Source organism: Alligator mississippiensis, chromosome 4 (assembly GCF_030867095.1).
Source record: "Alligator mississippiensis isolate rAllMis1 chromosome 4, rAllMis1, whole genome shotgun sequence".
Classification (NCBI taxonomy): Eukaryota; Metazoa; Chordata; order Crocodylia; family Alligatoridae; genus Alligator; species Alligator mississippiensis.
In genome coordinates, this window is record NC_081827.1 from 81,919,554 (window position 1) to 81,936,206 (window position 16,653).

The 16,653-nt window shown below is 42.4% G+C and overlaps 1 protein-coding gene across 3 annotated transcripts in view; it reads left to right on the plus strand.

Moving 5' to 3' along the window:
• LRRIQ1 (leucine rich repeats and IQ motif containing 1) overlaps nt 1–16,653 on the plus strand; it is a 170,989-nt gene that overhangs the window by 1,556 nt on the left and 152,780 nt on the right. For all 3 annotated transcript variants that reach the window (XR_009461631.1, XM_019480959.2, XM_059726137.1), the window contains exons 3-8: nt 2,247–2,358; nt 4,406–4,500; nt 7,487–7,604; nt 8,933–9,162; nt 13,937–14,011; nt 15,351–16,571. Coding sequence is in view for 2 of the 3 variants with exons in the window: in XM_019480959.2 (XP_019336504.1) it covers nt 2,247–2,358; nt 4,406–4,500; nt 7,487–7,604; nt 8,933–9,162; nt 13,937–14,011; nt 15,351–16,571 (1,851 nt within the window). In the remaining variant the exon portion in view is untranslated. The remainder of the gene's footprint in view (nt 1–2,246; nt 2,359–4,405; nt 4,501–7,486; nt 7,605–8,932; nt 9,163–13,936; nt 14,012–15,350; nt 16,572–16,653) is intronic.

Sequence of the window (16,653 nt, forward strand, 5' to 3'; positions counted from 1 at the left end):
TTTGTCGCGCGGCAAGTTGCCCTGGGTGGAGTAGGGGAGGCTGGGGCCAGCACTGGACTGGACCCAGCAGCTTTACTTAGGGTCCTGGGGGCCTCCCGGGGCTGCAGGCAGGGCGATTCTGCCGTGTGGAGCCTGGGTGGCAGCGGAGCACAGCTCTGGCCGGCCCGGCTCCACTTTTCAGCTGCTCCGGGTTTTTTCTTCTGTGGGTTTTTTTTTTTTACCCCTGGATATCAAAAAAAAAAAAAGTGGTGGGAAAAAAACACAGCATAGCGCATGCTTAGGCAGTGTGCCCTTTCAGCACGGAGAACACTGCACTCATCTGGACGCTCATACAGTCCAAATCTAGTGTTGGTAACAGTCTTAAAACTGACTTGCTCCCCTCCTTTCCAAGGCTTTTCTAATAGTTGGGGGTGCTTTTAGATGAGCAAAGCTAGTGGATTTCAGGACTGGTAATACTACAACACTGATAATTCTATGTATTTAAGGAGCATTGGTTAGGAATCTGTCAGTACTGTTCAGATTTCTCAGATGACACTAAAATGTGGGGTGAAGTGGGCACGCTAGAAGGGAGGAATAGGCTGCAATCAGACCTGGACAGGTTACAGGTGTGGGCGAATGAGAACAGGATGGATTTCAACACTGACAAGTGCAAGGTACTGCACCTGGGGGTGGGAAGAATCAGCAGCATACCTACAGGCTGGGGAACTCCCTTCTCATCAGTGCAGAGGCAGAAAAGGATCTTGGAGTCATTATTGATGCCAAAATGAACATGGGCCGACAGTGTGGGGACACGGTCAGGAAGGCCAACTGTACCTTGTCATGCATCCACAGATAGATCTCAAGCAGGTCCAAGGAGGTGATCCTCCCCCTCTATGCGACACTGGTCAGGCTGCAGTTAGAGTACTGCGTCCAGTTCTGGGCGCTACACTTCAGGAGGGATGTGGACAACATGGAGGGGGTCCAGAGAAGGGCCACCCGCATGATCAGGGGTCAGCAGGGCAGGCCCTATGAGGAGAGGCTAAGGGACCTGAACCTGTTCATCCTTCACAAGAGAAGGCTGAGGGGGGATCTAGTGGCTGTTTACAAACTAGTCAGAGGGGACCAGCAGGCATTGGGGGAGTCCCTGTTCCCCGAGCACTACCAGGAGTGACAAGAAATAATGGTCACAAACTGGCAGAGGGTAGATTCAGGCTAGGTATCAGGAGGCGCTACTTCAGTCAGGGCGGGTAGGATCTGGAACCAACTTCCAAGAGATGTGGTGCTGGCTCCCACCCTGGGGGTCTTTAAAAGGAAACTGGATGAACACCTTGCTGGGGTTGTTTGACCCCAGCATTCTTTCCTGCCCATTACAGGGGGTTGGACTTGATGATCTGCTCAGGTCCCTTCTAACCCTACCAACCATGACTATGAGTACTGTCCTATTAATAGCTCTGAAACTGGCCAGTGCTTGTCATTTTCAAGGCTTCTGATAGTAACACTTTGAAATTGCCTCATCTTCACTGTTTCTGGTTAAGTTAAATGAAACACAGTTTGCTAGAAGTAGATAATTACAGTTATTCTGCAGTTAAGAGTATGACTAGTATGAAAGATACTAGTTTATGCAGGTAACCAACATACAGATAACCAGTGTTTGTTAAAATGTAAACAGTAGGCAACAAATTGGGACTTGCATTGTGTTGATGAATGTGCATATGCAGTATTCAAGTAAGTGCTTACATTTTCAAAGCAGCACTGCAGATGTTTGAATGGGCAAAAGTTACAATGCCAATCTAATGCAAATTAAACCACATATAGTAGAAACTTTCTTTATATTGTATTCTAGTGAATCTAAAATATCTTTGTCTTTCAAAGAATTCAGTGTCTCTGTAACAGAAATGCCATGAGTCTCATATTTACTACCTCCATATTTAGTAATTTTTCCTAACTCCTTTAATTTAGCATGGATCAATAATAAATTGTTACTTTAAAAGATGCTACTGGACATTCATAGTCATTGACTGTCTGTGAAGTCTATATGCCTGTCAAGTGCTGACTGAAAAAATACTGTAGGCCAAAACAGGTTGTAGGAAGAAATTAACAAAAACTGAAAAATCCATTCCTTATCTGTTGGTAGGAACGGCTGTTAAAATCTGCATTTTAATGTGTGGAGGGGAAGAACATTTGAATTTTAATTCCTGAATATTAAGAATGTATAGTGCTGACAGACAGATGAATATGTAGCTTGCTTCAGATTGTTTGTATTTTAGGTTTCAGATGAATTACCAGAATCAGTTCTCTACTGTTTAAATGTTATAAAGAGAAGAAGTCAAAATTCTGAAAAGCTTATATTTCAAGACTTGGAAGATGAAGAAGCTACAAGTAAGCAGTGACTTGGAATTGTATATGTGTGGTGCCAGGCTGTTAAACCCAATTATGTTTTTTGTTTCTTTTTTTGTTTTCAACATACATATTTACCACTTGTAATCTCACAGGACCTGATTACACAGTGAAAAAAAAAGCTATGGCAGGGGTAGTCAGCCTTTTCTGGCTGCAAGCTGGAATGACAAACCCTGGGTTGGAGGCAGGTGGGCAATCACTAGGACCTTGCTGCTGCTGCTTGTCTTCCTAGTGGCATGGGAGAGCACCTGCAGCTGACAGCCCCTTCTGCTGAAGCTCCATGTTTTGGGCCTGATCCAAAGGCTGTGTGAGCCAGACTTGGCTTGCAGGCTATAGTTTCATAGTTTGATAGTGCTTAGAGTTGGAAGGGACCTAAACAGATCATCAGGTCCGACCCCCTGCCCCAGGCAGGAACAAGTGCGGGGTCATAACACCCCAGCCGAATATCTGTCCAGCCTCCTCTTGAAGACTCCCAAGGAAGGAGAGAGCACCACCTCCCTTGGGAGTCCATTCCAGAGCCTGGCAGCCCTAACTCTGAAGTAAAAAGGGCTTGTCTGGGATTTGAACCCAGGACCTCTCACACCCAGAACAAGAATCATACCCCTAGATCAACAAGCCATACTACATATTAGGAGTTCCTAATCTTGGGTGTGCTTTTGCACTGGATCAGTGTTGTTGAAGTCCGTGGAGTCGTCTACATGTGTGCTTTACTGTGGAGGTGACTAATTATCTCCACAATAAATGTCACCATCTACATGTGCATCATTAGGCCACAGTAAAGTAATTACCTCTGGTGTAGGATGGTACTGCCTGACACAAGTACTATCCTACCATGGAGTTATTTAGTGTGCCACAATCCACATGTAGACGCTGACTGGGGCTGGCTAGGTCACAAGGGTACAGTGCGGGGCTGCCTGCTGGCTAGCCTCACACTGTAGGATCCTTGTGGCCCAGTTAGCCCCTCTGCATCATGTTGAGCTAGGGTGGAACAACTCTGGACTGGAAGGCTGACCCCTTGGGTCCCTTGCCAGCCAGGGCTGCACCACTCTGGCTCAGTGTGCTGAGTCTTGGATGCACTTGTAAATGCTGTGCCTGAGAGCAATAAACTCTGGTGCAAACTCTGGCACCCTAATTTCACATGTGGATATGCCCAGTGAGATATACAGTAGATCCAAGGGCCTTTGCGCCTGTCATGCTCTTTCTGTGAAAGAAAGTTCTTGGCCGTCTTGAGACATACATTTTTTAGGATTAAGCATGTGGAAGATAAAATCTTTAAGCACAAAAATGACTGCAATCGTTGTGTAGAAGTACCTAAGCTACTTCAAACTGACAAGCTTAGAACATAACAACACCTGAAAGGCGTAACCATATAAAAACTTACCGTGAGCTAACGGAAGGTAGGAGGGGACAGTCTTCAGTTTCATATACCATGAAGAAAGAGCATACACAGAGGCAGATTCTTCAGAGTTACAGACGCACAGTATCTCCTTTTAAATTGTTTGTGTACCGATGGCCTTTGTCCTTAAATAACCCTAGATTGTTGAGACTCTTGATTATTTATTCATCTGGGTACTAAGGACAAGTTTTTTTCTGCCCATTGAGTGAAGAGAATTTTAAATATAATTTATATAAACATTTACTTATTTGTGCTGTTGCTTAGAAAAGCTTCAGTTTCTCATAGACTTGATTCTATACAAGTTATCATACTAAAATATAACATATTTTTAGTGTTAAGATATATGTTCATTGTGGACTGTTGCCATAGATTTATTGTACTTCAATATTTATTTATTTGAATTTTATGGAACTAGCTTTTTTAGCTTTAACAGTTCCATTACTGAGTGCCTGCACTACTAAAAAAAAAAAAAGATTTTCACTGAGGTAAATAATCTTTTCTTTCTTTAAAAAAAAAAGAAAAACATTCTTAGGTATTTAGGGAGTGAGAATGGGAAACTAACATTCAGAAGTATTAGGGTACTCAGAAGTAATTTCCAGCTGTTTTGAATGATATTTTTTTTTTCCTCTTCAGGTGATCTCTATGGAGCAGTTTCTAATTGTGCTGCAGATTACTTGGCTGAGTTGGCTTCTGAGCATAATGAAGATCCAGAAGCACTAAAAATAAAGGTAATCTCTAATTGAAACAATCTTTACAGTAAAGGAGACCTCACCATAATGTAGATCACCAGTTGCTTATAAGGGTCTCAGTCCTGCAAAGATTTACATACATGTATAATTTTACGTGGTATGAATTGTCATCATTACCCATGCTGCATAAAGTTAAGTATGTGTATGTTTTGTTTTCACAAGATTTAGTACCTGGTTGTAAGTCAGTGGGCACATCTACATATGCTCTTTAATGCACAGTAGCCTATTCTATTGCCCATTAAGCATCACTTTAAAAATGTGCGCTTTTGGTACTGTGCATTAGCGCAGGCTAATGTGCATTTATTGAGTACCTCACATTGGAGGTACTAAATTTAATGCACATTAGGGAAAGCATATTCATCCATGTATAGATGCACCCAGTGGGATTTAGTTTGTAGATTATGAAGTTCTAAAATTTGGAATAAATGGTGGAATTGATGTTTAGTCTGGAGGCAGAATGTCATTTCAATAGTAGTATGATATTTTTATGTGATAGACAAGGGCTTTTGGTGGTATCTTTAATTCTTTGTTGGGAGAGATATTAGATGAGATTTTGGGGGCACAGTGCCATTCTTCATGTCTGGGAAAGAAGCAGGTACAACCTAAGCGAAATAAACAGAAACCACTAGGCATTTTTACACGTACAAGTGCTGCAGCACCAGCTTTAAAAAGTGCCTGGCACTGTGACGCTTGCAGTTGTATAAGTGGCAAAATGCGCATCACTGCTGAGAGAATGCCAGCGGCGCACTTTTGAATTAAAACACTTCAGAGGTGCTTTAGTTCAGAAGCACACTGCCGCCATTTTCTGCGTGCTGATGCACATTTCGTCCCTTATACAACTGCACGCGGCGCAGTTCACATCAGCTGGCATGCGGAGCTGACTTGATTGATCAAGTTTGCTCCAAAGTGGCAGATATCCAGCGCGTTATGGGACAAAAAGGTATCTCTATAAATGCCCATTGTTTTTTCGGTTAACTCCATTTGTAAATAAATGCATTTACTTAAAAGGAGTTGGGTGATCCTGCTGTAAAATAGGAGCAAAGAGAAGCTATTAGAAGTAGCTTTGAAGCAAAAGACGTGCAGTTTGACTGTACCTGCTTCTTTCTGATCCTGAATAAAGGCACCCTGAACCCAAAAACCTGTTTAACTTCTCACCCAACTATACAATTGGTCTAGTAAAGTATATTACCAAAAAATTCTTGCATCTTTTGTATTTCCTGGACGTTGCAGCTACAATACCATCCCATTGTAATATTTTTATAGCATTCATCTTTAATCTTATCCTTCTGCAGATTCCTTTTAGTTATTATGATTGGAATTCAGTAATATATTCACTTACTAAAAAGATTCTGTTATCTCATGGAAACATGTTAAAAGAATTATATCTGCAATTTGTTAAAGGAGACTCTGGGAGTTGAAGGCGTGAATTGAAATTCAGTGGGATTTGGGTGCCTAATTTTTTTCCATGGCTTGGAAAACCATAATCTGCATTTAAAAACACTTCCATTTTATGTATTATCTATTTGAAATCATCCTTTTGTACTACTGAGTATTTTATAGTAACATGTTTTCTAATCCTTAAAATCACTTTCTTTTGGCATTCCTGTTTGTGACAGAACACTTAACCATATTTACTTGATCTGAAGATGAAGTTCATTCATTTAACATGGGGAAAAAAAGCCCCTTGTCTTGGAATCAAGTACAAAGTGATTCCAAGATCAGGGTAGCAAGCAGCTGCTGCAACTACGACTGTGACTACAGTGCAGCTGCAGCTGTGGCCCCATCCCTGGATCAGAGCCACAGTTGCAGTCACTGCCTATCCCCCTTATATGTATGAAATAAGAATGTTATTTTCTTTATGTGGATCAGTTCCGAAAGTCATAATGTTTTTGTGCTTTCTGAGATGCTGACATTTGACTGGAAAAATGGGGGGAGGGGGCAGTTTGTGTGGCACAAATTAATTAAAGTACATACATTCTATTGAATATAAGGATGCAACTTTCTTCCTTCCTTCTTTCTGCTGAGGACACTCCTGAAACAGAAAGATACTATTTTTTTCCCTATTGTTTTTCTTTATCTGCTGCTACAATGTGTGTCTTCTGTTCAGGACGTCTCATTTTTAACCTATGGATTGCCACCAGTAGCATAACCAGAGGGGGCAAGCAGGACACCAGCCCCAGGTGCCTACTGTGAGGGGACCCCATCTCTACAGGAGTCTGTCATGGCAAGGGCAGCCCTCTGAAGCCCCTACTTGGCCCTAGAAGTCCTGTGCAATCTTATGACCTGTAGTATATCTGGGGAGTTGGTGGGCATGGGGGAATGGAATGATGTGCTCCCCTGGAGGTTTTGTCATGGGCGGCACAGCCCTGCTCCCAGGGGTTGAGGGTGAATGGGGTACCAGGAGCTACCTATGGGGAGCCTGTGACACTCTCTGCCTCAGCAGCAGCACAAGCTTATGCTGTTATAGCAACAGCAGATGATGCTGACACTGTCATTCAAGGGAAGAGAGCAAAGACCCCTAGTAGGTAAGAATCCTCTCCCTCTTTCTCCTGCCTGCTCCCTCACTCTCCAGTGGTCAGCATTCCTCCACTTGTTGTGCCTCTGTTTGCCACTAGCTTGAACAGGTGCACTTGCCTCTGTCAGCAGAAAGTGAGAGGGAGCATTAAACGCTAGGACAGATGGGATTTTGGTTGGATTTTCTGTTTGCATGTTTTGAAGAAATAAACGGGATTCCACTGTAGCCTGCATTTTCCAAACCGTGATTGCTCAGAGTGGAGTATGGAGCTTGTGCTAATGTTGCCAGAATTGACCAACAATAAGACTGGTGGTATTCTGTAAGTGTAGGAGTGTTAGCTGCTGCACAAAAAGATAGCCTCTACCTCAAAAAGTTACAATTTTAAGTGTTCTGCTTACACATTTTAATAGCTTCGTTTTTTTTTACTATGACTATGTTTGGATTTATTAGGTATTGTATGAAATAGAGAATGAAGAATTACAGGCTAGTGCAATTCCAAACATTAATGTTCAGCCTACCAGTGAAGATGTCCCTTGCAGTATGATCACTGATAAACATTCTTTTACAGGTAAACACACTTGATTGTTTATTTAGTTGTGCTGTTGTTTAATACAGTCCTAATTTTTTAGAAATAATTCTTCTGTTCTGGTATATTGTGAATCAACTGAACCATTCCCAACGAATGGCCAAACTCCAGGCAGTAACAAGTTCACCTATCTCGGCAGTACAGTGTCGCATGCAGTTCACATCAGTGATGAAACCAACGCCAGAATTACCAAAGCAAGTGTAGCCTTTAGCAGACTACTTACAAATATGTAGGAGTGCAGAGGCATCAGTCTACGAACAAAACCAAAGGTCTACAAAGCCATTGTGTTGCCAGTCCTGATATATGCATGTGAAACCTGGACAGTGTACAGACGCCATGCTATGAGGCTGAACCACTTTCACATGGAGTGTCTGAGGAAACTGATGAGGATAAGGTGGCAATACAAGGTCCCAGACACTGAGGTTCTCACATGGGCATGCATTTCAAGCGTCTACATTCTGTTGATAAAATCACAGATGGGATGGGCAGGCCATGTCGCCAGGATGTGAGATGAGCGACTGCCAAAGAAGATCTACAGCGAACTAAAGGTGGGAAAGCACACTCAAGGAGGCCAGAAGAAATGTTTCAAGGACTCCCTCAAGTCACCCTTGAAAAGTTTCTGGATTGACCTGAAGTCTTAGGAAGATCTTGTTCATGATTGTTCCACCTGGCAAAGCCTCATCTATACTGGATCTACAGTTTGAGTGGAGGAGGACTGCTGAGGCAGAGCAGTAGCGCAAGCAGCATAAATCTTGCAACAGCACACATCATCCGCTGTTGATCAAGCAACCCAAAGTGGCATCTCTTGCTCAGTGTGCCACAGACAATTCAAAGAACAAATTGGCCCGATCAGCCACTCATGCGCTCACAGAAACCAAACCAACCAGTGACGTCACAGTTATCTTCAAATTCAAAGGGCAAACAACACAGATTGCCCTCCTGCAGACATAATGTAGGGTTGCTACAAATAGTTTCACACAGGTTCTTTTGCCAGCCCCAATATGACTGTGGCAGGACCAGTGTTTGAAGTGGATGGACCTCTATTAACTAAGGATATTTTGGTTAGTGTTACTTTTTATACATAGTCCATGATCGACTGCTGTAACTTACAGAAAGAAACCTGCTGTGCCACCCATGTTAGCCTGATAGCCTGAGTCTTACAACAAGTCTGCTTCTCTTAGGGTTATAAACTGTAGGGAACCAACACAAAGTCTTATCCATTGTGGTTTCTTTTCAATACATCATTGATATTTTATGCTTTTAGATTGACATTTATTATGAACTCATACTTTTTCTTAAATTTCTTGTAGATGATGGTGACATGACCTTTAGCTTTACTTACCATGAAGTGGAAAAAAAATGTAGACAAGAATTTGACCTTTGGGAAAAAAGACAAAAAGTGCTAGAAAATGAAAAAATGGAAAGGCTGAGGGCTGAAAAGGAAACAGAGGAAAAACAAAATGAAGAAAAAAATGAAAGGAGACAATGGTGCTTGGAGGAATTTGCATCTGAGAGGATGAAGTTAGAGATGCTTAATATGGTAATGTTTAAACAACAGTATCTAAAGTACATATAGCCTCTCATAGAGACTACTTAAATACAGAACCAAAGTTGAAAACAGTATATTACCTTCTCTACCTAACCTTTACTTACCTATGAGGCCAGAATGAGATACTACTAGAATAGATTATACTGGTCTTCATGTACTGTGATGCACATTATGACTTATTCCTGGTTTGTCTTGAGAGACAGATTCTGTTAACAATGTAACTATTCAATCGTCATCTTTGGGCTTTGTTGTTCTTCTATAATACACATAGGTTGGTACCAATTAAAATCCTTGGAATCAAGTGTCATCTGTAAATGCTTTGTAAATATCTGGTCAACTCAATTTCAAGTTAGTCTAAGTAACTTTTTTCTCTACAACTGACGTTAATCTGTTGACAATTGAATGACATGATTTTTTTTTTTGGCAGCAGCTTTCATACTTTTTTCAGGTTTGGTATAACTATGACTTTTAATCTGTTATCTAGTACTACTTCTTCTTCCCACAGCTTCTGTGTCTATTTTTCAATGAAGGGGTGCTCAACCCCCAACCTGTGGCCTTGTGTCATCTAGCCCATGGGGCACCACTCCCCACCACCACATTTCTAGACCCATGAGGAGCCCTGAGCCCTGCATACTGGATCTGGTACCCAATCCCAGCATGCAGGGTTGGGTGGGGGTGGCGTTGGAATTTAGGGCTAAAGCCCAGCACACAAGGGCTGGGAGGGGGAGGCCCTGGACCTCAGGGCCCAACACCTGTGTGGGGGGCTGGGAAAGGGTAGTGCCAGGCCCCTGGGACCCAATCTGGCATGCTGGAGTGGGAGGGGCATGATGAATTGGAAGGGAGCAGGGCCGGGCCCCAGGGTCCAATCCCGGTGGGGGCAGTTCCATCTGGCCTATGGACTGGCCCCACCCACTCATCTAGCCTACAGGGCCAAAAGGTTGAGCACCACTGTGCTTCAGCTGTTATAGTGTCAATTCCTGCAGCTATTTCATTTTTAATTGCTTCACTTCTAAAAGTAGTTCAGTGATGATACAGAACACCTGGTAAAATAGAATGGATGTATCTAGCACACCTAGAATGCTTGCATCTAGAGGGACTGCTCCTTACTTTGTAAAAATGTTTCTTTCGTATTTCCAGCACCTCTTTTGGCTTTTGCCTTCAGTTCATAGGCTTTTTCCATTTTTATTTTTGGTCCACTTCAGATTTACTTCTGCATGTTTTCATCTGTTCCTTACCTGATAGCTCAGGGGGGAGGAATTATTTTGGCTGGAGGGCCACTTAACAAGTTCTGGTGAGCTGTCAAGGGCCTCAAGGGTAGCTCTGCCCCTTGATAGGTGCCCTGCCCCCGGTCACCATCTTGGGACTGGAAGTCCTGCTTCCCCTCCTCCCAATAAAGTTTGTCACCAGAAGTCCCTCCCCTTGTCCCAGAAGTACTCTGTTTGGGAAAGGGGTTTGCCATCTTGGAACTGGAAAAAAACCCTAATTATATACTAAAAATCAAACATCCAGAATAACATATTTAATTTTTATTTAAAAAACATATTTTTGTCCTGATTGTGTGTGTTTGCATTGTGTATATAGAGGTGATTACATAATAGCTCAAAATGAGTTTTTACTCTGGTGTATTGCAGGAGGGGTGTGGGGGGGTATGAGTGGGTGGGTATGGGGTTTGCAGGGGGTTGTGTATGTGGAGTGTGGGTGGGTATGGGGAGCTTGTGGGGGTATGCTTGTGGGTATGGGGTTGGTGGGATGTGGGGGGGGAGGGTGGCTGGGGTGTGCAGGGGGTGTGCATGGCAGGGGTTCATGTGTGTGGTGGAGTGTGTGTGCATAGCAGTGAGCGGGGCTTCCCCAGAGGTGCATGGGTGTGTGTGTAGGGGGTGTGGGGTTTGTGGGCAGACGGGGAAGGTGTGAGTACGTGCGGTATTTGTGAGATGTGTGATTGTGTGGGGGAGAGGATGTGGTTATGAGGTTTGTGGGGGAAGGTTTGTGGGTATGGTGGGATGTGCATGGGAGCCCCCAACACGTGCACCCACCCGTGTCCCACAACAGCCTAGAGCTTGCACACCCTGCGGCGCCTCCCCATCACCACCAGCAGTGCACAACCCCTACCCTGCCCCGTGCCTGCTGTGGACTCAATCCAGCATGAGTGGATTAGCCAGAACCTGGCTACAGCCCTGACCCAGCGCGCCTTGTGCCTGGTCCAGATTTGCTTGCTTACGCTAAACAGCAGCAGCAGCAGTGCCAGGCAGGCGAAAACTGTTGCTCAGCACAAGGGAAAAGTGGCCCTTCCCCCTCGCTGCTGCCCTGCGCTCCCTGCTGCAGCCACCCGGAGCCCATGCTGGGCTGCCCTGTGGCTCCGCCACTGTCACTGCCACCTATAGGCTGCCCCACGGGGCAGAGGAGCTGTAGGGCAGCCTGGCGTAGGCTCTGAGCAGCTGTAGCAAGGCAGCAGCAAGGGGGAGGAGCTATTTTCTGCTGCACTGAGCAACAGTTTCTGCCCAGCTGGCACTGCTGCTGCCACTGTTAACATGAGCAGGAAAGTCTAGAGCAGGTGCAGGGCACGCTGGGTCAGGGCCGTGACATGGATCCCCACTGGACCACAGGGCTAGGGCCAATGGCGGTGACAGATGGAAGAAGCTGTCACCACCTGGTGTGCCTAGAAAGGTAGTCTAGCTGCAGAGCTGCCCCAGCCCCACTGTGTGCCCAGAGGGCAGTAGGACACACCACTACCTGACATTGCCTGGGCCAGGCAGGACCGAGGGACCTGCTGTGAACTGGACAAAGCCCCTCCGGCCGGCCCTCAGGCTGTATTTTTCCCCCACCCCTGTGATAGTTTTTATACTTAAGTTTATTCTTTCCGGAACTTTTTCTTGTCCAGTCTTCATGATGTCTTGATTGCTGTGTGTATGGTTTGTACTTTTTCTGCAGTCAGAACTTGTTTACACTATTTTGTAATAGTGTAATACCACTTGTGTCGTGGTATTTCCAGATCTTCCTCACTTGTTTGCACATTTCAGTAATTTCCTTTATTGTGTTTTTTTAATTATTTCCCTACATATTTTATATTTGATCTTTTTAAAGGTTTCTATATCATCACCATCTATGGTTTTAAAGAGGAAGCATCACTACGTATGCCCCCTTCATAGAGCTACCCATTAGCTTATTAAAATCAAATTTGGCTCTAGCTATATTCATCTTTTTCTTGGGCATTAGCTTAATCATTGCCATAAATAATTACAATCATGTCTATACTTGGCATTTCTACAACATTGCTTATTTGCTTACCATGTTCACATCACCCTTTTCATTCTTGTCTCCAAGTGTCAGAATTATACCGTATTTTGGAGTCAAGTCCATTATGTTATCTAATTGTTAGATAAAATGTGTTTTCTACCTCTCTTGCTGCTTTTTACAGGTGTATAATATCAAATTATATAACTGTTGTACATAATTTACTGTGGGCAGAATGAGCCTTATGACAAACTGCTGGGCATAGGTGGTTCTTTGTAGGTAACAGTCCTCATCATGGGTAACCCGACTGTTGTTTGTAACAGTTCTCTTCTACACCCCACCTTTGTGCTTCTTTTTTCTATTTCATCCTTAATAAAAGAAAGCATAGCTTCTTAGTGTCTTCTTTCTTGTAGGCTTCCACTGCATCTTCTGGACAGTGGCAAAGGAAATTTGTCACTTTACCACCTTTGCTACTCGTTCAGTTTTGTTTGGAGCAAATAGTTCTGAGATTACAGAGTGTAATATGCTTAACTCTTGTTCAAAAGCCATGACCAGTTTTGTTTGCTAGGCCTGAGTCAAAATCCTTATAAATCATTTTGATCCTGTCCAGTTGATGTAACCAATGAGTTCTGGATGCCATAACTTGTTGGGTCAGTTTTTCTTATCTGGCTAATTGGAATGCCATGTCATAGCTAGCTGGACCACTAAGAAGAGTTATCAGCCTTCCTCCTTGTGTACCAAGGCCAACATGCTGGGACTGTTAAGATTTGAAATTGGAAAATTTCCCAAACAGACTGTGTGAAATATACTGGAGTTTGAAATTAGAGTTTTCCTTCTTTTAAATCTTCTCTGAAAAGGCTTAAATGAGCTTAGTTTCTTTATAATAAAATTGATGCTCTCGAGAAAGATTTGCTGCATGACACTTGAGAACTTGCCTCAGTGCTGCTGTATCCCAATGTAGGACCTAGAGAGATTTTATTGTCAATAACTTAGATTCTGCAGGCTAAGATATCATTTTCCTGGGTTAAAGTACCCAGATGCTGACCCCAGTTGAGCATAGATTCATAGATTCATAGATGCTAGGGTCGGAAGGGACCTCAATAGATCATCGAGTCCGACCCTCTGCATAGGCAGGAAAGAGTGCTGGGTTCAGATAACCCCAGCTAGATGCTTATCTAACCTCCTCTTGAAGACCCCCAGGGTAGGGGAGAGCACCACCTCCCTTGGGAGCCCATTCCAGACCTTGGCCACTCTAACTGTGAAGAAGTTCTTCCTAATGTCTAGTCTAAATCTGCTCTCTGCTAGCTTGTGGCCATTATTTCTTGTAACCCCCGGGGGCGCCTTGGTGAATAAAAGTCTTTTTGTTTTCCTGATTTAACCAAATAAGCCTCTTAGTGTAATTCAAATTTTGACATAAATAAACAGATACATGGATTGAGCTTTTTTCTCTCTTTTCTTGGAGAGAGTCTGCTATGATGTTAGTTAGTTACATATAATAGAATGTTAAAATGATGAATTTTTGCTTACTACACAGGAACAACAAGCTAGGATGGAAGCTGAGCTATTGAAAGAAAATGAAGTTTGGGGAGTGAAGTGTAGGCAACATGAGGTAATATGCAGGCATGAAGTTTTCTCCAAAAGAAAGTTACTGTTGTTCATGTGAATGAAATGTTTATTCTTATCTAGAAGAACATAGTGTATCTGAATGATGTTACTGTGTGTATTAGGAAACTATCTCTGTATAGGTGTGAGGAACGGGGAATGTTAGGTTATGAAATGCCAGTCTGTATCTTCACAAAGGAGTCAAGTCCATTTTAGATATTCAGGCTTTTCCTATTTTCTGTTGTTCAAAGGTTGGTAGCACAGGCTTAAAAGTTAGTGGTTATACCACTGAAAAGTAATTGTACTAAATAAGGTAGCTCTTACTGAAGAGAAATGTTGTGTTGGGACAGGTTGCCTTAGCAGTGATGTTACTTAGAAGGTATCTAAGTACATGATGAGGTTTAGTAAAGTGAAGGAAGTGATATCCTGGGGACTAAAAAGTTCTAAAAGGAGCAGGGACTGAGCAATGTGTCCTTCCCTTGTCCACATTCGGCAGCTCAAGCCAAGTGGCATCTGCCTGCACCAAGAGCTTGGTGAAGTGGGGGAAAACATTGTCTGCCTGCCTTCACACAGATGGATCCCCAACTAGAGATAGGGTATCGTGTTAAGAGAGTTATTTTGTTCTAATGATATGTAACCTCGTGTGTTTATCTTTAAATAAACTGTGATGGCATAAGAGGATTTGTGCAAAGCCTTTCTGTATTTATATGTGTGTGCACTTGTGTTTGCATGCCTTCTGACAAGTTAAACTGTAAAACAGAGAGCACACACTTTTAGTAAGATTCGGGGAGATGATTAGTTTAAGTTGTGGTGCAAGCCTGATGGGTCTTGGCTGGACTAGTGGGGACAAGCAGTTGAACTGTGAGTAACAACTGTCTGGCTTGGGTGCTAGAAAGAAAGTACATGAAAGTGCCTGGACTGAAACTCTAGAGGGTGATGGAACTACAGTGAGTGGCCAACAGGGAACATTCATCCAGATTACATCATAGTGGTTTAGAAAAACATGAAATTTGTTACTTGGAGCTCTTTGTAAGAGTTGGATCTGGCTGAGCAGGCCACTTTTTTTTTCTGCAGCTGCAAACAGCTTTCAGCTCTACACCCAAATAAAGATTTAGCCAACTTTTAAAGTAAGAGGACTCAGCTATAAGAGTAGTAGGCTAACCTACTAGGAAACAAAATAAAATCAGATTAGCAGAATGTAAAGTATAATTATTCAGAAAGGATAGCCACATCATTTCTTAATAATAAATCTGTGCCAATCTCTTTTTTTTATTACACTTGGTTCTCAGGTATAGTTTCAGTATATCATATTCTGAACATGCATTTCAATTGTTCTTTTGGATTAGGAATTCATCAAAAGATTACAACTACAAATGGAAAAGGAGAAAAGTATCTTTGAAGAGCAGCAAGCAAAAGAAAGACAGCACTTAGCAAAGCAGCAGCATACAGCAGCTGTGAAAATACAAGCCAAAATGAGAGCATTTTTAGCATACAGAAAATATGCACCCATCCTAAAAGAAAGGAAAGCAGAAATTAAAAGGAGAAAGGAGCTTAAAGAAAAGATGGAGAAGGAAGTGAAAGAAAAGGAAGAAAAATTACGACGGCAAATGGAGGAAAGGAAGGGGGAAAAAGAGCAGGAGAGGAAGAGACAAGAAGAAATAGAAAGACAAAACTTTATGGAACAAGAGAAGAGGCGTGAAGAATATGAAAAAAAGAAAGCAAGTCTGAAGTTTGAAAGAGAAAAACAGCTTCAATTAAGACAGCAAGAATCAACAAAATTGGAAGTGAGAATAACCAGGGACAAGATGGCTGAAAATAGAGAAAAAGATGCACACAATAGAGAAGAGGAAAAAGAGAGAGAAGATATAAAAGAAATAAGAGAAGAGGAAAAGGATCAGAAAAAACAGATACAGGAAATAGTTGAAGAGGAAGATAAAGCTATTAAAAAGATGCAAGAAGTAAATAATATGGAGATTCCGAAAGAGAGAAAACTGACATCACCAAAACCTGGGAGGAAAGAACAATCTTTTGAAACAAATATTGAAGACTTAGATGAGAATTCAGTGGTACATGTAGAAAAAAGTTACTCACAAACTATATATATTGATAAAAATATAAATGCAAATACTTTGGATTGTGATCCTGTTGACCTTTCTGATGTTAATGTAGTAGGAAATAAGGAAAACAGTATACTCAGCAGTCAGTATAATGTGAAGTCTCATCCAGACACTGAGAAAATAGAACACAAAGTGCAGTCTTTTAATTTTGAAGTAATTAAAACATCAGAAGATGGAATGGGAGAAATGCAGGTGGAACTCACTGAAAATGTGGATAAAAGTGATAAGAGCACTGAGTATTCTGAGAAGTCATTAACATTTTATGATGATATTGAAAAGAAGAGACTAACATGGATGAAGACATGTAAACCGTGGTCTGAAATTTGTAGGGAAAACCAGAAAAAGAAAGAAGTTAAAATAAGCCGGCCAAGAAAAAGCACAGCTAATTCAATGCCTCCATTAAGTATAGAAATGATCATTCAGAGTGGTCCTTGGAGTGCACTCCAACAGGTAACTATAATATAGTGATTCTCAGACAGTAAGAAAACTGAGTGGTAATTTGAGGTGGGATTCAAAAGCTCTCATCATTAGT